Below are 23,895 nucleotides of genomic sequence, written 5' to 3'. Positions count from 1 at the left end.
CATTAAGTATAATCAATAAGTATAGTAAGATAAAAAATAATTTTCCAAAGCGATTTACAACTGACGGAGTTCTGAAGATAAAATACTACCGAATTGAAAACCTCTTTCTTTTTGAAGTCATTTGAAAATTACTCAACCGATTTTAAAATTACTTTCATCTATAGAAATTACATTATCAACGATTAACATAGCCTATATATTATTTTCTATATATACGCGAGAAACCGGGGCAAACTGCTAGTTTATAATATTAATAATTGTATACATTAGTAAATATTTATAATAACAGTTATCATAAATGAAGAAGAATAATTTTTTTGTACATCGCAATTTGTATGCGCCCGGCTATGATAATCATATATATAATATAATAATATAATATAATTATTTTTAGTTAACTGTAATCTTATTTAATACTTGTATTTTTTTAAGAAATAAATATCTTAAACTGTAAACTAATTCTTACCCATGTATCGGCAACTCAGCATTCTTTATAACTAATGCTTTCACTTCTTCTGGAGTTTTGTCTGGGTACAATTCCTTGGAAGTGGAGTTTGCCCAAACGGTGAACGAAACTGACGGGTCACTGTCTTCTAACGCTCGAGCATCAAACCGTAGGATAATAGGTGGCGTGCCTTCTGGCTGCTGCTTAAAAGGATTCTCAAGCATACATGATACAAGGGTCTTGTTTACACTGCCGCAGATTAAGCGTTTGTCCTGCAAATATCGGTAATTTTTAGGATGTTAGTTTTTTAATATTCATAGAAAATGAAGTTAATTTTAAAATAAAATATTATCAAGTAAAACTGATAGTCATTATTTTGTATAAATTTCAGATTTTAGGTTTCCTTTATTTAAAAAAAAAAAAAGATATTTATTTTCTTGAAATATCGAAGCAACCTCAATAACCTCAACCTCACTCGTGCCAATTTACATCCCATTCTCAAATGATGAGTTTACAATGAACAGCTTTAATTTTTATTTATATAGTTAAAATCTATAAAGTAGGAGGTCGGAACATTTTAATAGTTTGTAATAAAGGCCCTATAGTGGACAGTTCTCCGTCAGGAAAAACTTTTAACTTTCAATACATATATTTAATTATTTTGTCTTTTATACGTAGATATATTTTTTTGCTTTTATGGAGAAAAACTTTAGCTTAAACTTACAGTAATATTGGCAGCTATGTAATGCAAGTTAGGGCTGTGTTGTACGAACAGTTGCGCTTCGTACGCGGAGTCACCATTGTTGTTTACATCGACAGCTAGTTTTATTTCCTCTTCTTCACCCAGTATTAAAGCATATGACTTATCGTCAGCTAGAAATAAAAATATATGGGTCATTCCATTTGAAATCTTCTAATCGGCAAAGCTGACCCATTTTAGATTTTAGTGTAACTTTGAGGGACTCTTCTCTAGGGTTCCTAAGAATGAAATTTACACGAATTTGATTTTTATAAGCGCTTGATTCCGCGCATTTAAATAAAAACTTCAAAATATCGATTTTTTTTAGCTTAATTAATTTTTCCTCAAAGTTTTTTCTTTTTGAAGATTATTCCATTATTGAACCGTAATTCTTAGGTGAATAGATAGTAGTTTAAGTATACCAAATAATAATTTGCTCAATAAATACCTACCATTAGCGACAGCGTGCTGAAAATGAGTGGTTTTTTAATAATTTTTCGTGAATTTTAAGGGACTCTAGTGTCTTAACTGTTTGGAGTTAACAACATCTGGTCGGCAGGAATTAAGTACACATATCATAGATAAAATTCAGCCATTGATCGACTTGAGCCGCCCACTCTTTATAGAAGATAACTTTGTTTGAAGTTTTGAAATTTTGAAAAATCGCATTATTCAGCCTATAAAATGAATGTGTCTACTGCGAGATAAAATTCTGAACTTCTCAGAATCTTTTGTTCTAACCTTCAACTTTGGACGACTGTATCGCTTGTTTTGTTATTTTAATGTTTAGTGCATGTCCCAGCCGTTTTTTGACAGCAAAAATCACGTCAATTTTTTATTTTTTTCTAAATTATTAAGAGTATGATTTTATTCATAATCGAAATTCTATTCATTCATGGTGCAAGATGAAGTACAAGCTTTTCATTGGACAAATAATCAAGCTACTCTACATCCTTTTGTGATTTATTTTAAAGAAGACGGAGTGCTGAAGGTAAAAACTTTATGCGTGATAAGTGATTATTTTACTCACAATACAGTATTATTTTACGCGTTTCAAAAAATTTTTCTTGATTATGTCAAAAACAGCCATCCGGAGTTTAAAAAAAATTATTACTTTAGTGATGGAGCAGCTGCTCAATACAAGAATAAGAAAAATTTTATATGTCATCATGAAGCAGACTTTGGACTACAGGTAGAGTGGCATTTCTTTGCCACTTCTCATGGAAAAAGTCCATGTGATGGAGCAGGTGGTACAATCAAAAGGTACGTGAGAAAAGCAAGCTTGCAGCGAACTACAGATCATCATATTTTGACTCCAGTAGCCATGTATGATTTTTGTTCTAGTAAAATTTCTCGCATTAAATTCTTTTATGTATCAAGCCAAGACGTGGAAGCTGCTGAAACGTTCTTATCTAAACGATTTATAAATATAAATACAATTAAAAATACGAGATCATATCATAGTTTTATACCAATTTCTCAAAATCAACTGGAAGCGCGGAGATACTCGGCTTCCGATAATTTTGATATTGTTAATATTGTAAGACCAAAACGTCAATTGTTGATTAAAAAATAATTTTCCAGTTAAATTTGTTTACAGTAACTGTCTTTTCCAGTAACTATTACTTCTGAAGATAATTTTATACTCAATATATCCATAATTCTATTGAATCTGTAAAAATCTTTTCACATTCATATTTATTTTTGTTCATAATTTATTTCAAAACGTCTAGTAATAAACTGTAAAGATAAAAGTACCTGTGGATCAATAAAAAGGTAAGACATGATATTTATAAGTGGAAAGAAATAAAAAAAAAAAAACTAAATTTATAATGATTATAATATAAAAAAAATTGACGTGATTTTTGCTGTCAAAAAACAGCTGGGACATGCACTAAACATTAAAATAACAAAACAAGCAATGCAGTCGTCCAAAGTTGAAGGTTAGAACAAAAGATTCTGAGAAGTTCAGAATTTTATCTCGCAGTAGACACATTCATTTTATTGGCTGAATAATGCGATTTTTCAAAATTTCAAAACTTCAAACAAAGTTATCTTCTATAAAGAGTGGGCGGCTCAAGTCGATCAATGGCTGAATTTTATCTATGATATGTGTACTTAATTCCTGCCCACCAGAAGTTGTTAACTCCAAACAGTTAAGACACTAGAGTCCCTTAAAATTCACGAAAAATGACTAAAAAACACTCATTTTCAGCACGCTGTCGCTAATGGTAGGTATTTATTGAGCAAATTATTATTTGGTATACTTAAACTACTATCTATTCACCTAAGAATTACGGTTCAATAATGGAATAATCTTCAAAAAGAAAAAAACTTTGAGGAAAAATTAATTAAGCTAAAAAAAATCGATATTTTGAAGTTTTTATTTAAATGCGCGGAATCAAGCGCTTATAAAAATCAAATTCGTGTAAATTTCATTCTTAGGAACCCTAGAGAAGAGTCCCTCAAAGTTACACTAAAATCTAAAATGGGTCGGCAACAATTTTTTTTTATTTTTAGACGATTTTAAATGGAATGACTCATATTTAATATCCATTTATAATATATTGTTGAAAGCACAAATACTTCGAAAAGTTTTCTTCCAGCAAGTTTTTTTCTCATCTGGGAAAGTGGTAACTATCGCCTATAGAACTAAATAGTAATAATGAGGAGATGTTCATGAGGATATTACAGAATATACTCTGATGTTATCATTCCAAATGACTAAAGTACTTTTTGGAATGGAATGGTAACTCCGTCCGCGCTATCGATACAAGCTGGGGGGGCAATATTAAGGTGTTATGCTTCCACAACTTGTAATTTTACTGCTATATATACCACTTTTTATATTGAAACTAACCATGCAAATGTAATTACTTAACGGCAGAAACACAAGTGCTGATTTTTGTACAGAATCTCGTTCTGGGTAAACTTATACTAAAAAGTATCTTTGTAACTTTATTAACAATTTAGTAATATTTTTAGTTTACAAACGGACCTTTAGGAAGCAAGAGTACAGGGTATACAACGAGGTCGCTATTACAAATGCCGTCCTCGCCGCAGTCGTTCAGGAAACTGGCACTGAATGTAGTGGTAGCGGTAGCGTTCAGTACAGGATATTCGTCGATGTTGGGCAGTACCCCATACGTGGAGTACTGTGGCTGCACGTGCTCAAGTATGTATGTGAGACGAATCTAAAAAACAAAAGTTTATAGTAAGTTTTAAACTCCAATTTATCAAGAGAGAATCATCTCTTAGCCGATGATAAACTCTTAGAATCCAAATTAATCAGAACGATACTGATAAGATCTCCCCGTGATTAGCATTACGATGAGTCTATACTCATCACTTTAGACAAAAAGCTTAAAAATTATAATGCGGGATAGAATTTATAGAAAATTGGATTGGATGAAAATTTCTATGGATTGTATTCCGATAATGGTAACTAATAATACGGATTGATCTTTATTAATATAATATATAATAATAAAAGAGACAAGTCTTCGTTAAATAATATGTTATTAATGAGCACAAAGTAGTAAAACAGAAATTCTGTATACTTTATATATATTTTTTTATATACTCATTTTCAAACTATAAAATATATATAAGTTCTAAGACTTTTAAGTTAGTCTCTTCTTACGACACCCATGGCAAAGAATGGGGTGGCCCATTCTATGCCGAGATTACACGATAATATTAGTCGCAATGTGAATCGGTTATTCCTATGAATTGCAGGCTTATTTAACGCTCTGAAGTAATATTTATAGTCATTTCTTGTGGTCAACAATGTTTCCTGTAAATGATATAGATTATTAAATATATCTTATCGGCTATATTAACATTATACCAATTGTACACAGAATGATATTGGTTATCAATATTAGGAAGTTAGATATCAGTTTGAACTTTAAATGTTGTGGATCGTGCCATTTTACACGTTGCCTAATTTTTCTTAACACGAATTATTCTAGATTAAGGATTTGGTTTAGATAAGTGGCGAGATATGTGAGCAACTTATTATATAGTCATAATTGAACTCATTGATCAATTGACTCACACACTGAACAAACTCATATATAGTCACACGTTCAGATACAAATACATATACATAACATACACTCTATAACATAAACTCGTGTCACACTTTTTTACTTATATTTTAATGCATTCTTATTTACCCTAGCATATAATTTGTTTTTGTTTTAATGTTATATATATCGAAAGCTATTTATTTTGTATACGCGATGTATCTGAATTTTTTATGTACTCATTATCACCTTTTTGTGAAAGTTTTCATTTGTATAATTTGTACTGCTCGAGGTAAGGGTCCTGGTGACTTGTAATACAGGTTTAATACCTAGTACAGGCACCAGCTCCCACAAATAATATTGTTAAAATGTTTTGCAAGTTATAGATATTAAGTCCTAAATTGTTTGTGGTGAGAAATAATAATAATAAATAATTCTGTAGACGAAAACATGTTTCATTACTTTTCCATTTAAACATGCTCACCCATAATCGTATATGTAAATGAGAATTTTATTAATAAAATCCGATTTAATCGACTATCCGATGTCTAACATATTTCAGTTGTTTACTTACTCTTATAGGCGTCTGAATATCTCTCGTATTATTCTTCAAATATGCAATATGTTCAATACAATATTCTATATCTTTGCCAAGTATTATAGTTCCGTTTACTATATTCGTCTTTTCAAAATGAAAGAAGATTCTAGAGAATTTCCTTTCATTCGCAAATGTTTCCGCTTCTATTACATAATTCAGTTTGTGTATTTTATTTTCAGTAGATTCCACTAGAGATCTGATAATACAACATGCTTGGAAGTAAAAGCAGGTATTGTTCGATTCGGGGTTTTTATCACAGCTTTGCTGCGTTGGATCAATGTTTACGATTTTTGGCACTACCCAAGTCTGAATGTCGATGATTGGTCTGGTTCGAATTAGTGCAACGCTACTCTGTAAAGAAAATTTAAAATAATAAATATTTTAATTTATTAAATTTATTTTTAATATTGTATTAATTTTGTCTAATGGAATTTAAAATATTTATAAAACTTTATATTCCTTAAAAAAAGTATAGCATTATGATCTTTATCATTGGATTTTTATTTTTGTCCTGATTGTTTGACATAGTTTACATGATGTAAATAGTAATAATCGTTATGCTTAATTTGAATTTATGATTTCTTAATATAACAGGACGATGGTTTTACTTATTAGTTGCAATATAATGGACAATAGGTAGGCAACTAAATCTCTATTGATTGTAAACATTACTAATTGATATAAGACAGCAGTAGCATAGCTGTGCTTGTTTGAATATACTCTCGTCGAAAACGCTTTCACCATAACGACTATAGTGAATAAATAGTATCTAAATATTTTTTATTTACTTAAATTACACATAATAGTAAGTCTATAATTATTTAATTAAATAATAATGTTTATTAATTTTCAAATTAGAACATTTTTGTTGACATACATTTTCATAAGCGCCAACCAGCAAATCTGGATATCCGTTACCATCCAAATCTGTTCCACCTGAGAGCGAATATCCGAATGTCTTCATGTATCTTGGTAAATCTTCTGCTTCTATCACTTGATCAGGTTTAGTATTAAGACCATTCTTTCTGTCTCCTAAGTAGATGTAGACTATACCATTGCCTGCATAAGGACTGCCAATAGCAACATCCTCACAGCCATCTTTGTTTAAATCTCCAGCATTTGCTATAGAAATTCCAAATTGAGACTCCGGTTTTCCAGTCAGTTTAACGTCGTACTTAGATTTGAAAGTATATTGCATATTGAGATATAAATAGACAGCTCCACCTGTATCACGAGAAAAATAGAATGGCGCTCCAACTAGCAGATCTGGTAATCTGAAAATAGGAAGACAATACTAATTACTACTAACATGATCTAATAAACTATTACAGATTATTGTTATCATGGTTTTCTTTAACTTGTTTATCTTTTTCTGTAAAATCTTGATCAATTAGATTTGAGTTTTGATAATAAATAATATAATATAATGATAGTAATGCATACTATACATACATATATTGATACGAGTACCTAAATTGATAAAAAAACATACCCGTCTCCGTTAACGTCTGCCGCGGAGACTTCATAGCCAAAACTAGAACCAAATTGTTCTCCATCTATGATATGCTTTAGTCCAAGAAAATTGACGTTAGTTAGTGTCCAATTCTGTATTTCCCGTTTGCTGAAGAATACGACTTGACCAGTACCATGAGATCGCGGGGCGCCAGCTGCGTATGATGATTTAGCGTCAAAAAACTTGGCACCTATTACTGACATTCCTGGAATAGAATATATTTTTAGACATTAGTAGTACACTCTTTTTAAGTAAAATTATCCTTTATTTATACAGACTGTATAATTAATAAGAGAACATGGTAAATTGACGTCATTATTACAGTACAGACAGACAATTATACTGCTACAATGAACGTTACAATCAATTTGCATATTATATTGCCGAAAACATCAGACATGGTCGAATCTATGATTGATGCTTTAATTAGTAAGATTTGTTAAAAGTATTTACCCTACGTATTTACCATTTATATTAAGAGAAATTACGTGGCAGTAGGAGATGAATGGATAATAACCATCGCTTATAGACATGACCAATTCAAGGACGGAGATTACAAATTGTCTACTGTGGCACCATGATACCTTAAACGAGATGATATTTCTTCATAATTAAAGTGATAGTGATTACATTAAAATAACGCGCCCATTATATTAAATATGTGGTAAGACTATAGATTTATTTATGATGCAGCTGTAAGTTTTAAAGAAAACGACAAGAGAAGTATAATTAATGGTACCGTGATTATTCTTATTACATATTGTATACTTGAAAAAAAAAAAATTACCTAAGTAACTATATTTCTCTACAGGACTTTGTCCGTCTTCTACAGGAGCTAAGTAGACCGTATTGTCTCGTTCAAGAAGGTCATCTTTAGCATCGGAGACGAATAAAGTCCCTCGCCAAGTATAAGGACCAGGACTACCCATAACCAAAGTATCGTCATCCAATAAAGAACTGCTTGTCCCTACCTGACAAAACCCAAATTCTTCGTGTTCCCTGAAAACAATTACATATTTGTTTGATTTAATGAAATATCTAATTATATACTAAATTTATATAATTAGACATTTAATTTTATATCAGTTTATTGCTAAAAGCAGTACGAGCTTATAGATTAGCAATATATACAGTTTTTTTTGTTTAATTCTGTTTTCATAATATACACATTAAAAGGACGGACACTAAATCATTAACGACACCGACTCTTTTATATTTATACACTTTTCAATTCAAAGTTGTCAAAGATTACACTATATTACTTTGCTTCCCTTACATACTCACATAGAATTTTGATGCGTGAATACATACATACATACATATCTGTCACGCCTGTCTGTTTGATGCGTGAATATTGCCAATTTAATAGATATCTAGGTATATAGTAAATACCCTATCTACTTAGGGCATTATATCCAATAATGAATGCAATATAGTGTTACGATATATAATTATACAGGACATTTACCTTGCAACAGATCTGCCTCGACATGGCTCCCACGCGTCTATTAATTTGAGCTCATTAGATAACGTATAACATAGACCTTGCCCATATTGTGCTTCAAGAACCTTCCGAATGTACCTGAAAGTCCATTTAAAAAAATCATTAAAAAAATGTTTTCTATAGGAAAACTATCTTCTTTACTAAAATAGAGTAATTTTTATAGACACTATGACAACAATTTGATTTAAAAAAATTTGCTGGTTGTGATTTAATTACATACAATTCGCTAACGATTTATGAATGCTGTCTAAATCGAAAATTGTTTTCGGAATGATTTAAGATTTCACAATAATATTATAAAACATAAATATTTCTGGGCTTATTGTATAGTCCCAAACTGCTAATATGCCAAATAGAGATAGATATATTTATAAATATTATAAAATTATGTTCATAATCTTAGTTCTCATTTATAATCTCAATTCTTTTAAATACTATAATACTGGAAAGGGGATGGTACATGCAAAATGTGATTTACCTGTGAGCACAAACGACTGCCTTCTTCCCTGGACCTTGACTGCGCACTGAAACTCCTAGCCATTGTCCTTTCTTCTGTTCATCAGAATGGGGCTGCGTAAGATTGTAGCCTTCTGGGTCTACATAAATTAATTTTGCATTAATACATAAGATATGAGTTAAATATGCAATTTAATTAGCCCAATTTGGATAGCAACATTAAATGCAATTATTGGAATATTAAATTATCACATGATTTTGCAAATAATAATTTTAAAGACTCAGAAGCACATATTACATACAAGTTAAACTTTAATTAATAGAATATAGTCGATCTCAAATCAACTAAACCGCCAGGTTATTGGATCCACCCAAAACACAAAGGAAATATCTACATTTGTAAGAATAATAAAACTATTAGTTCAATTAAAAAAAAAAAAACTTAAACAAAAATAAACAAAGGCAACAACATTACAGAATTTTACATTGAAAATGAGTTGCTTTTGCTTCCAAGTTCTTTGTAATTCCCATTTGAAAACCGTATTGGTGGTAATCTGGCAAATGCAAAGCACCAGGCGTGAATGCAAGAGTAACTCTTTTAAATGATTCAGCAAAAATAAATAATATTGCAAATGATAATTCGAATTTTATAGATCTTATGCGAACTATTAAAGCATTTCTCAAAATTCATATAATGGTACAACATGCAAACAACGGTGTCTTATTGTAAATAAAGTACATCATCAAGCTAAGACTTCTAAAGTGACAATACGTGAAATACTAAAGTGTCGATACTCCTGCAAACCTGAAATGAATATATGAAAAGACGGCGAAAACTTGTGGTCTCAGGTTAATAAACGTTACATCGAGGACTACAGATGTTAAATTAGAGCTGATACTGATTTCATTAATTGGCGGCCGATTTATTAATACACCAAATAACACCAATTATTTTTTTAATATTATTATTTGATTATTTTCTAAGTTAAATCTATAATGTTAATCGGCCCTGCGTTAATTTTTATCTCTAGTTAGCTTTAGATACTTACGATCCCTGATCAAAACCAGATATACATTGGTTTTTCAACATCACTTGTTTGTTATGGATTATTTTGTCAATTTGTGAGTTAATATTCTTGTCTAGTTTTCTTTACTGTTAATATTTAATCTATACAATTAATAAATAACCAGTCACCTTTAACCATTTTTTATCAAGTAACGAAAAATATAATTGCTTTTTACTCAATAAGATTCTATATTTTTTATTTCTAAATCCTAATAAGCTTAAACTAATAATTTAATTCTACATAACTAATGTAACATAATTTACTACGAAGTTGTTTAGATATTTCCATAAAGGTCCACGATAGCTAATGACAACTTTATACAATATTTTACTGATGAGGTATGTTTTTAGCTCAAGCAGTGAATTGGTGCTCCGACAAGCAGTTAGAACATTACTAATAATTTTAATAATATTTAAGATTTATTTATTTTGTATGTAAGTCAAGCAGTAAAAATTTAGCAATTTGTAAACGAAAATAAATAAATCTGAAATATGTGTGTTATGCACTTTTTTCTATAATAAATAACGCAAAATAAAATTATCAAGTCGCTTGCGTTAGTGACGTGCATGCTTACGTGAGTGACGATGAATATCTGAAATTTTAACAGGCAAATGTTTGACAATTAGTAAAATTCAAAAGTAAAAGTACAGCGATTAGTTAATACTTGTTAGAGAGCAAAATTATTAAGAAAAGGAGGATGAGACCACAGCTCACTTACTCGAGACTATTTTGCCGTACTTCGCTGTTTGGGGCACCACCGACAAAAGATAACAGTTTAGTTAAAACTTATATATTATTATATACATTTGATTGAGCACGTTAAAATATATATCGTGATTATAAAATATCATAATCAAATTAGACATTTAAAGTTATACAAATGTATTTTGTATAATAATAATTAACTGGAAATTCATTATTATTCCTGTCTAAATAGTCACTCAAACAATGTTTTAATTTAGTCTATACATCAAATATAAATATTTTACTGTAGTATTATTATAATATACAATTTGGTGTGAAAATATAATTTTCTACACAAAGTGTTCTATGTAATATTTTACACTAGATATCTACAACTAAATTTTACTATCACACACATTGGCGTGAATTTAGCATTATCTAAAACTAAATTTTGCACTTTGTGATGTGATGTGATATTTCTAGGTGTATCATATAAAAATATTCACTTTATTAAAATTTACAATAGGCCAAATTTTATTATTTTGTATTAATTTTTATTATATAAGTAAAAGAGTGCAGATATAATATTTAAGAATAACACAATATTATAATAATATTATAATTAAAATGTAATAATCATATTGTATGGAGTATGTACCTACAAAATGAGTATCATCGATCAATAACAGTAGAAGGTGAGTACAAATGAACGAAGAATGGAAGGATAAAAAGGTGTAATTAGATTTTAGAGAATACACATAATGAGTACATTATAATAATGTAGACTTGTTCAATTATTGTGCACTAAATGCAATACATTGATGATATGCCATAAGAATAGTTTCACTATTCCTATGCATATGATTTCCTCTGATATGATTGCCAGAATTTGGATTCATAAAGTGATTTTCGGATAAGTGCACAGCTTCGACAATACGCTAATAAAATATGCTGTGTGGATGTACTCACTGCTCTTTCCATCGGTGATGACCTGTTGACAATCCCACTCTGCTGGCGTTAAACCACATTTAAACAGTGCTCCAGATTGTGTGATGTTAGGCTGTAAGTTTTGTCCCAATGGTGCACCCACCAACAACCTGAAAATAAAAACATTGCAAGTTTTATAACGTCTTCTATGTCTTTTTATTTATTGGTACATAGATATTTAGCATAAGATGGGTTCATTATGCATGAATAGCAGATAATATTTAGCAAATGCATCTAAAATATAAATTTAAAAGTGCATTTACATTATATTCTCATTTCTTGATATAGATAGCGCCTGGTTAAATTTTAATGCGAATATTTTTATATGAAATTTACGACAAAGATGTCTTAACGTCAGAAGTGGTTTCTTTTATCAGTTTGGTATAGAAGGGAAATTGCAATTAAGACATATCTTAATTATTACACAAACTAAATAAAAAAAAAACAACGTGGTAGATATAATTATTAATAATTTCAGTACAGATCGCGGAACTTATGGAATCTATTTAAATCGTTCTTGTGAAATAAAGACACACATTGTAATAAAGTTATTTTTTAATAAAGTTAGTTTCCGAATAAAAAAAAAAAAGAAACATTGAATGGGCGCTAACGAGAGGGGTATTATGATACGCTGCTGTTGAGTCTTTCATTACGTCATTACGGCGGTAATGACGATGCACGGGCGCCTGGGCATGACCGCTGTACCGTTGTGTACGTAATGATTCGGGATCCCTGATTACAGAGATCGATGATGATAACACGTCAACGGGCCACTGCCCACCGCACGACCAATATACAGCTAGATCACGTTTCGCTATTGTCGCTGTCATTGTTAATGTATTTATAGATTATTATTACAATATAATTTATCGATTTCTAATAATAAAATAGAAATACATAATCCTACTAATATTATAAATGTGAAGTAAAGATGTTCGAACGTTTGTTATTCAATTACATTGAAACGGCTTAACGCATTTGAATCAAATTTGGTATATGTATATACCAATAATATATACAGTTCACGATAGGACTGACAATAACAGGAAACAAATCGTTTCTACGTCAGAAAAAAAAAAACTATTTTATGCTCTAAAATCCGTGATACCATATAGGGGAGGGAATATTATACAATGCTTTATATATTAATTAACACAGGCAAAATCGTGAGAAATAGCTATTAAATACCTAATATAATTTTATTGATGAAGCAAGCAATATGTTTATTGGTCAGAAAAATGAAAGAATAATCCTATTAATACCTACTCGTATTATAAATGCGAAACTTTGTAAATATAGATAGATGGATGTTTGTTATTTTTTTTAATTTTGGTACATAGATAGATCGTAAGTTAGCACATAGGATACTTTGTGTGCTGATTCACGCGGGCAAATCAGGCAGGCAGGCAGGCAGGCAAGGCACGTAGACAGGGAAATAATGAGAAATAAATTATAAAATAACATTAATAATCATATTTACTGAGATCAATTTTTTATCATATGATTGAAAACGTTTATATTACTTGCACATTTATAAATGGAATAAAAAAATATATCTTAAATACCGCAATTAATAAATCTCAGTAGTACCTATTATATCTAATTTAAAAAAAAAACTAAATTTTTTTGTTTGAAACATTTGAATAATTCAGTAATATTTCAATATATACCTAATAGGTTAAAATGTTTTTATTCTATTAAGATATACATGTATAAAAAAAAAAAACATTAAAATAATTTTAATAATCTAAAAAAATAAAGTCACTTTATTATGAATAATCGGTAACAGATATATGTAATTAGTATTGAAATTCATTCTTGATAAATATATAAAGTTTTATAAGCTATTTGAATATTTGAATTAATTTATTATTAAACAAATTTAACATATGATCGCGGCATTTTAGGTATATTCTGTACACAATCTCGTGATTACATTCGCTTTAAAATGCTGTACCTATACGACAAGTAATCACCAGTAGTTGAATAATTATGCGATACTATTTAACATAATTGACTACGTCTTCGGACTATCCCCTGCACAGCCGATCATAGCTTAATTAGTGGCTGTAACATTTGCATTTTAATGTCCGCTGTACAGTCATTGTTTACCCGATAAGGCTTGTTAAATAAATACGTTTTCTATGCGAAGTGAACATATTATTAACAAAGTATGAAGAAATCTAGCTATTTGAATTCTACTAATATAAATATGAAAGTTTGCAAAGATATTTGCATGTTTATATAATTAAATGTTTTCTATTCAACCACGCATAAGCGATTAAAAAGTCTATGCCTCTCTTATTAAAAAAATTTTAAAGTAACTTCTGACATATTAATAGGCTAACATCTGTTTTGGTCTAAACAAAAGAAAGTCTATGTTATTAAAAATAAAAAAAAGTTTATTGTTTAAATATATAATAAATTTTATTACAATAATATATAAATTTTGGCATACAAAATTACAAATAAAGATTATTACATTGACTGAATATTACTTAATTCCTTACATAGAATTTTGTTAAACACTATTCCGATATGCACGTTATAAATATTTTTGTAGATATTTCATCTTAATTTGTGCGGACAGAGACGCGGGATACAGTTAGTGGTATATACTCGTACTAATATTTTGATAGATTTATTAATCTATCGTAGATTGTTTTTATTTTATTCTATTGTTTATTATTGCTATTAATATTGTTTATTAAATGCCCACAGTAAAAGACAATTATTTTTTATGATACGTTTCACTCACATGGTACCTAAATTGAGTCGAACTATTGATTGATCATCTTAGAACGAATCGATTTCGTACGTGCTCTATCAAAATAACTGATACCATGTTTGTTCCATACATACTTAATTTAACATTGGTCACGGATAGCGGGCCCTGTGATTGCATGAGTCTACTACATGCCCTCATGCATTTAAATTAACATAAATCATTACTAATACCGCCGTTATAATGTAGTTATTTTCATTGTAAATACCGTATACCTGATCTTGTCTTTAGAATTCTTATAGACCATGAAATTAGTACTGTAACTTATGACTAAATTTGCATAGTGAATAGGTATATGGAAGTTGTGACAGTAATTATTGGTATATATAATATCAATATATATGTTCTATGCCATCTACATTGTAATTAATTGTAATTAGAATACGATAAAGTATAATATTTACAGGGCATAAAAATGTCTATTTTTTGCCTTAACCATGAATAATTAAAAATACAATTTTGCTTAGATTTATAATTATGCACATTATTTTTATCTCTCATATATACTACGCTTACCTTAATTTGTTTTTAAAATTAACTAAATTTTGTTATATTTTTATGTACGATTGGTAATCATAGTTCATGCTTTCAGATTACACCCACGTCCTAGAAGGTCATTGTACCTTTACAATGAGCTTTAATGTACAATTAAATCTTCATTGTTTCACTGGGTGTTGCGACATTTCCTTATCTAAACATTTTACAAGCGAGCTCTAAGAAAGTTGTACTTACTTTTGGTACGATAGGTGCCACTACGATACGATACGACACACTTATGATACAAACTAAATGCTTAATAGTATGGTATAGCGTGGGTAGTAGAAAACGTTCAATTTTTATAACTGCAAAAGGCAATCACTCAGACCCTCATAGGCAATTTACAATACAAAGGGTTCATTTTGTGGCTGTATTCGGTGCCCACATTGTGTCAATCGATCGTGCCCTCATCGGGGTTACCGTAGTTTGCGCCCACGCTGCATATTTACCGTCGAACAGAAAACATTCTCAGAAAAAATATTATTAGTGAAACTTCCCAGGCAAAACTCGATCCTTCCATTAACTGGCATGCAATGTAAACACCATCTATCGGGTATTCTATGGAAACCACTCCTAGTTTGCGACTTGTATGTCGTATCCTTAGCCCCGCCCTGGAAAGGGCGATAAATTCCCATCAAAACACTATCTATTCTTGACAACGTCCGATAATGTCACCGTATTGCTCCACCATTTAGATTTCCTTTACAATAAAAGTACATTACGTGGGTGTGCATCAATCTTAGATGCATAATGTCTGGGCTTTTTCGGAATCGATTAAATTTTCGTATTGTATTGTTTATATATAAAAAATACAATAGTATTTGACCAGCATCTTTGGCTGCATTTACTTTGATAACGAGTATAACTTGAACAGTATTAGTAGACGTAAAAATCTTCATACAGTGACTTTTTTAGCAAATTTCCATTCAAATTAATTAAGTTCATTATGCATAATTTCATTGCAAACGTAGAGAATTTGTAAAAGATGAACCTATTTTTTTTTTTAATTATTTTATTTCGATTAATTATGAAACTGTTATTTTTTTACATTAGAATATTATATTGTAGACAGAGGTATTAGCTTCTTTTAAATATTTTTTATTTATTATTATGATACCGTAAATTTAATAACACACGATACAAAATTTCTTATTATTACAAAAATATTTAAATGAAATTCAATTGCGAGATTCAAAGTATTAAAATGTAATAAGAACATTCTACATAAATCGGATTACTACAAATTTTTACATTTTAATAGTCTATTGAAAAGATCAAAGAGTGTTCACGGGAGTACCGTAAACATGTGCGGTTTAACAACTTCATTTTTTTAAATAATTTATTTAAAAACAAGTTTAGTATAAAATAATATTAGATAATTATATATTACATTTATACAGTTAAGTATTTGTGTATTTTATGTACTTGGTAATGTATTTTGTATGTATTTATTTATTATATATGTTAATAACTTAAAAAAATACATATAATAAAGATTATTGTATAATAAAGATATATAAATAATATACGTATTTTAATAAAAATTAAAATAAGCCTGGAAGACATCTCACTTTTACAACGAAGTATTTTTTAATTGTCTTATAATCAGATAGTGTAAACATAATAATCATCTATGAATGTACTAATAACTGTAGTACAAAACTCGAAACATATTTTAATATAGTCCCCCATCCACTTTTAAAGTACTTCGTAAAGTCGTAAGGTAGCAAGAACTATTTAATTTCAGTAGCCTCCCTTCGCCGGTGGTCTCACCGCAAACACTGTCCGTCGACATCGTTCAACTTTATTGTCATAAGTGCCTATAAAGGTGGCTACAATATTACAGACTTTTTAAAAGAGAACACCGACCTCTTATAGTCATTTTTTATATGATTGATTATTATGTGAAATTCAATTTTCAAAAATAGAATTCGTTATATTAATCTGTAATTTGGGATTCCTAAAATAAAAGTGAAAGTTTTTAAAGATGTTTGAATGTTTTGTTACTCGATCTGACATGGTTTTAAATGACACGGGATAAAGATAGATCGTATCGTAAACACTAGATAAAACTACAAAGCTGACCGCTGACCAGATTAAATAAAAAACGATATTATTAATATACAGAGAGAACAGTTTGCAAAGTAAAATGTACCTTTTTAATTAATAAATAAATCAGATATCAGATTTATTTATTAACATGAAGGCACGACTATTAAAATTTCCGTGCACGGAAACTGAACTCCAAAGATGAGAAGCATTCATACTAATGATTACAAAAAAATGAGAATATAACTTCTTTCGTTCCTTTACCAGAAATATTGGGCACGCGATTCGCCGTGTGTGGTTTAAATTGTATGTAAATACGTCGACGAGTTCATGCAAATTTGTCGTGTGTCCGACAAAGTGAATTCTTGCTACAAATTGTTGCAAAGCTTTGATCATTTGAGCAAAAGAATAGGGATTTGTAAACGTGCAGATATAAAAGTAACTATACTTAAGTATTTCACTAACTATAATACAATTAAACTGTCAATAAATTCAAATTTATTATTTATAATTAGGCCTAGTTTCGCATGGGTAGATAGAATTTTAGAAAATAATATATGGTCTATGTTACTTGCTTATAATGTAGCCATTTAAGGGTGAAAGAATTTTTAAAATCGGTTGGGTAATTTTGCATTATTAACAAACAAATAAGCAATCACATATTTTCTCTTTATAATATTAATATAGAAAATAAAAAGAAATAATAATTCATATTAAATACGCTTAATTATTATTTAATTAGGTAGGAACTTAATTACTGATAATACTTGTAAAAGATTATGTTTTTGCCGAACGTTCTCAGAAGCTGTAATTATAATTATCACTTTAGTATATTACAGTTTTTTATCCTTATAATGCTACTAGATGGTTTTAGCAGATGTTTAAAACAAAATGCAGACTACAGCAGTTATATATTTCAATTGACAAACATAGTTTTATTTTTTAAATTTCATCCACTGACTGTACAAACCTCGGACTGTTTTCATGGTTCCAGTAGTAAAATAACATTATTGCAGACTCAATTGAATTCAACAGCCCTTTAATTATATCTCAGATCAGCAGGATATGGACATTCATAATGACAACTTTCCCCCGATCCGTACATGCAATGACCCTCGTCAAAGCGTGTAACTCTTAATTAACAATATCCTTAATTATTTTGTGTACATGAACACGAAATATCGTGACCGGAACGAATTTTCCTATCACCGAAGGTTTTGTCTTACAAATTGATTTAAATAATGTCACAAATCAATGACACCTTGCTATTCAATAATGTACTTTAAAATAAATAAACAAAGCAGCTTGTCATATGATGTGCATCGAGATGACACCTCGAGGCAATGAATCCATTATACATCATCTTCTGTGACATTTAGAATTTATCACCGGTGTCTAAATGATGAAGTAGGTGTAGCAACATGAATGCACAGCTATGACGAAACAACGAAAGTAATGATAGTATCACGAGATTTTAAACAGAAAGAAAAATTAAATAACGCCGCCTACGATTCTTTAGCTAATACAATATACCTTCATGTAATTATGTTTGTGAAAAATGATAACGGTTTAAATTTTAACTTTAACAGATATTGTCAAATACACATAGTTTGCTCTAAGAAAGAATAAATAAAATGTTTTAGTTGGCAAATTATTTATAGCATAATAGTTAAATCTATAAAATAAAACAAGACCGAAAAACGACTGACTTCCAGACTTGTATTGAATTAAATACTAGTAAGACTACTTTGAAAGGGATCTCAAAATAATATTTAGAGAATTGTCTATAGACTGCTTCACATTACGTAGATAGAGACAATCTTCCGATTGCAGATAACACGAAGAGAAAGAGAGAAAGATATAAACTTAAAATTATTAAATTTTACAAAACAAATCCTGTTCCTTTGTTATAATGATTTTATTGTGCGCGCTGAACTCTTTCTTGGTTCCTTTTTATTTTTGAGACAGTGCTAACGTTATTTATAGACACCAAATTCGTGCCATACGACTCATGTCGACATTTGCTTAACATGTGTTTTCTTAAATTTGTAACACATTTCGATATATTTCTAAGTCCTGTATAAAGACATGAAATTAAATTAATAAACACCTATTTGTAAAATATAATTTAAATAAAGAGAGATTTCAATCTTATATACGTGCATTTATTGTGTTTCTTGTGGTTGATTAACATTTTATTTAATATTATCAATATTATATTTAAAATCCTAAAATTATTATTTTAAAAGATCAATAGATATTTACTAAGATGTGAAGAAAAACTTATGATTTAAAAGATTAGAGTTGCTAATCACGATTTCAGAATCTCTTTCGCTAGTTGTATTAATTATCATAACCTTCTTAGAATAAGGATGTAAAGTAGGTTCCTACTTATAGTATTAGTAGCTTATCGTACTAATATCTAAACTAATATATAAAGGGAAATGATTTGATTTCTTGTTTGTTATGGATAAATTCAAATGTACCTACTTATCGATTTTAAAAATTCTTTCACATATAAGAAGCTGCGTTATCAGCAAGTAACATGGATTGTATTTTATTTGTCCCGTCTTTCCGTGTGAAACTGTAATAAGACGCTAAATATAAATATAAAAGGGCATAGATGATTTAATTTATGAGGATTACGTATAAAGTAACAATAATGACGAATCTCTGATTTGGCGCAATAAAAAAAAAGTGTCTATTTTAAATATCCGTTCATCTTTATAGCTACCAGTAATGGTAATTCCTGTTAAAATTTCCAATAAATCTGCGACTGTGGTAGATCCACGCACTAACATATTACAGTGGAATTTTCTTCGGCTAAATGTGGACAGATTAAATGTCGTGTTCACACAATGTCAACAGTTTACTAAATGTTTCTGACTTAGTCTTATATGAATGTAATTAGATACATACATCTTTTTAAAGCTATTATTTAGTAAATTTCTTCACTACCCATCACTTCAGAACCCATCATCTCTCATGGAATTTCATGAAATCTTTCACATTTACCCGATAAAAAATTTGCTGTTAAATCCAGCAGTTTGTTTTTGTTCACTATTCGTTGATTAGACGGTTAATTACTCCTTTTCAATATACAGCATGTAACAAAATAAGCCAAAATCTGATACTGTTCGTCAAATTGAATAAATTTTATATTTATAATTTAGAACACACTTGTACTACTTTTACAGGTTTTTATTTTTTCTAATAACTTTTCCAATGTAAAATTACCACAATAGTAATCAATTTAGCATCATAGGATAAAAAAAATCCATGGTTTTGTCTATGTAAATTATGTTAAAGTCAGAATATGGTTTATCGATTTACGAACATCTACGGGCCTAATACCGATTAGATACAGGCTTTTTCTTTTGAAATCAGGATATAGTTACTACCATGACAACCAAATATTTTGGTATAAAAATTTTTATCTATCTATTATATATAAATATCAAATATTTTAATGTGTATTGCGTTTATTTCTGAGCCGTCACTTACAGGAACCGGAGGATGACATGGAGTAGTAATTATTTAGTTTTATAAATAATATTGAATGCTGTTACTGGATTGTAGTACGTTAATTCTATCTTATTACACCTTGTATAGAAGAAGATATAAATACAAGGAAAGGATGATATAAACAAGTCCGCATACATCTTTCAGCATATGTACATTAATACGCATGAGTCTTATCTTTCGAGCCTGATATAGACGTGAACTAGACATGAGCATTTCTAAATAAACAAAGTTGAAAATCTGTTTACACAAGCGAAGAGATAAACTGCTAATAATAAAGCGCCCGAGTCTGAGACGGAACAGCAAAGCTTTCACAAAGAAGTAATAAATAATAACATATATAGAAGACAAACGAATTGAGTATTCCCAGTATTTAATGTAAGTGCAAAGCGTGTAAATTAAACAGAAATACAACAAGAGGTGCAGTGGCCGACTGGACACGATGCGAGATAATTCCGGCTGTCCAGCTTTCACACGCGAACAGCTACCAACATCTATTTGCTGTTTTCTTTGTTTAAACATTTAGTCACAGTACATGTATTATATAAACACATACTTCTTAGTAGTACTTGAAATCTACGCTCTGTCAATTATGAATGGATATGTAGATACATCAACAGAAACGAAGTGCTCTAATAAACGATACGCGTACTATGTTGATAATAAACATAATTGTTCAAATATTTTGATAACCTAAGGTCCATGATAAGTCATATATTAAGAATGGACAAATAAAGAATATAAAGGCGATATTCCATAAAGGGATGTAATGTTATATATTTATGTTGTATTTCGATCTGTCCGTATACTTGGTTGCTAAAAATTGCTATAATTTGAAAAACATGGTTTAAAATTATAAAACTACAGAATGGAGTTTATGTTTAAAATTTCGAGAGTCGTAATTCCTTCTAAAAAAAAAAACTAATTTTTTGAAGGTCAATGTCCTAATGCTTGTGCATGTAGCGATTCTTTTAAAAGCTAAATCATATTATTCTAATATTATGATTTAATTTGAATGAGCGCCTATCATAGAAATTATAAGACACATGTTTGATATTCTCAAATTAGTGGTGTTCGTATATTTAGTTTTTGCGTTTAAATTGGATTTGTAAACTTTTCGATTGAAGATACCAATCCATCTATTATAATTTTCGAATTTTTCTTTCTGGCAATGTACTCGCTGTTTTTGAGATGTTTTTAGGTTTATTAACATTAACTTCCGACACGATCAGTAGTATTTTAACAGAACTATCAATATTTTAATTTTTATAACAATAATTTAAAATATCATGAGACATAATCATAAAAGACTTATCTATCTTGTATAAATACCTATTTGTTTACCTCTTTTAATTGCAATCGAATATTTTTAAAACTAAAATGCCCGATGTTTTTCTTTACTGAAAAGATACCTTTTTTATAAAGAAGTATTTTGTTATTGGAGCGATGATTGTAAATCAAAACAAGGTGCTACAAAGCAACGAAGAGGTAAGGGAGCATCGTGCAGATTATCGCAAACCTGTTCTGTCGAGTGCACGTAAATAATAGCTGGCGAGGTACATTAGTCAGATATAGACCCCTGGAGTGTGGGCGGCCAGTAAATAAGCCAGCTTGCTAATAGAACCGGATTCAGGCTAGTATAAAAGGGGGCAGCATCCTGATGAATGTATTTGCCATAAGTATCTTGTATTACCATGATACAGTTAATTTGATGCAAATCGACGATAGAAATAAAGTAAACTTTTTATTGAAGTACTAACAATCTTGCAACATTGTTCGAGGTGGTTTTAAAAATAATTACTAATGTCGCTTTACCTATAACAAAATCTGCCAAATTCTAATAAAATTTCACTTAATGGTTTTCACTGGATAAATGTAGTACGTGCAGACATGAAATATCTGTAATTTCCTATTCTTTAATTTACTCTCCTTTTACATCCTCCATATCATTCTAGTACAGCTTCAACACATGACCTTCATTTCTTCGCATAACATGTCGATATCAACGTAATTGGTTGCCGCATCCTGCTAGTTGTGCAAGAAAAAAAAGACGACAATAATTGGCCGCAATGACAGCTTTATTATACACTTCACATTGAATGGTATAAATAATTATAAAAAATATAATAAAATTATCTAAGAAACACTTACTATAAATTACACAACTTTAATTACATTAATTAACGATAGAACATTAAATGATGGAAAGACAGAAAAACGCAGTGACCCATTTTCTAAAGACTTTACCTTGAATAACAACATCAGTTTGCTTTGTAAATCGTAATATTCAAAGATACAATAAATTAATGCAACAAACAAAATTAGAAAACGTTGTAGGCGTGGTCGTGGTCAGCGCAGTACCTCGTTGTGTGGGATTACTTCAGTAAACATCAAGAAGAAACAACGTGAACTAATATTTTTAAATAAAGTTTCGAACGTTTGAACTCTAAATTTGGGTTATTGTCAATAGGAAATCAAATGAATAATATTATTAATATCGTAGTAAATTTAATCACGTATCATAGAATTCCATAAAATTTAAATTTTATGTAGTTTTAAATAGAATATTTAGTTTTACTATTTATTTATTTTTTATAAAAATTATTTTCTTTCCTTTCTCGTTTTTCTCTTAATTTTTTTATACAGTATTTCGGAATTTTAATTAATAACTCGTTTCAAAATCTGATGAGTGTAATTATTGCAATATATTTAATCATATTGATTGATTGACATTTTATTGAAAAGTCGAACAAGAAGATAATCATGATAATTATGTTTACGGTACACGGTGGTTTTCAGCCCCGCTGGTATGTATTACGTATAGTTAATATTTATTTAGGATAGACGATGGAGAGTCTTTCTCAGGAATTTCCGTATAACTACAGAAAAATATTACATATCATAGAAATACAATTTATAGTTAACTTGACGCAAAATAAATATGATCATGCTAATAACACTATAATACCTACCAGCTA

The 23,895-nt window shown here is 29.6% G+C and overlaps 1 protein-coding gene across 2 annotated transcripts in view; it reads right to left on the bottom strand.

The window, feature by feature from the left end:
- Positions 1 to 23,895, bottom strand: part of LOC113520835 (integrin alpha-PS1) — a 110,227-nt gene that overhangs the window by 4,944 nt on the left and 81,388 nt on the right. Inside the window, exons 2-12 of one of the 2 annotated variants that reach the window (XM_026906246.3) lie at positions 12,007 to 12,134; positions 11,072 to 11,095; positions 9,309 to 9,426; positions 8,795 to 8,908; positions 8,114 to 8,325; positions 7,306 to 7,531; positions 6,691 to 7,087; positions 5,790 to 6,164; positions 4,183 to 4,378; positions 1,170 to 1,318; positions 467 to 717 (exon numbers count right to left, since the gene is read on the bottom strand). In XM_026906246.3, coding sequence (XP_026762047.2) covers positions 467 to 717; positions 1,170 to 1,318; positions 4,183 to 4,378; positions 5,790 to 6,164; positions 6,691 to 7,087; positions 7,306 to 7,531; positions 8,114 to 8,325; positions 8,795 to 8,908; positions 9,309 to 9,426; positions 11,072 to 11,095; positions 12,007 to 12,134 — 2,190 coding nt within the window. The remainder of the gene's footprint in view (positions 1 to 466; positions 718 to 1,169; positions 1,319 to 4,182; positions 4,379 to 5,789; positions 6,165 to 6,690; positions 7,088 to 7,305; positions 7,532 to 8,113; positions 8,326 to 8,794; positions 8,909 to 9,308; positions 9,427 to 11,071; positions 11,096 to 12,006; positions 12,135 to 23,895) is intronic. The other variant, XM_026906247.3, reaches the window with a different exon arrangement.

Source organism: Galleria mellonella, unplaced genomic scaffold, assembly GCF_026898425.1.
Source record: "Galleria mellonella isolate WM207_F2 unplaced genomic scaffold, CSIRO_AGI_GalMel_v1 utg36, whole genome shotgun sequence".
Taxonomy (NCBI): Eukaryota; Metazoa; Arthropoda; class Insecta; order Lepidoptera; family Pyralidae; genus Galleria; species Galleria mellonella.
This window is presented reverse-complemented; position numbering and strand designations above follow the sequence as displayed.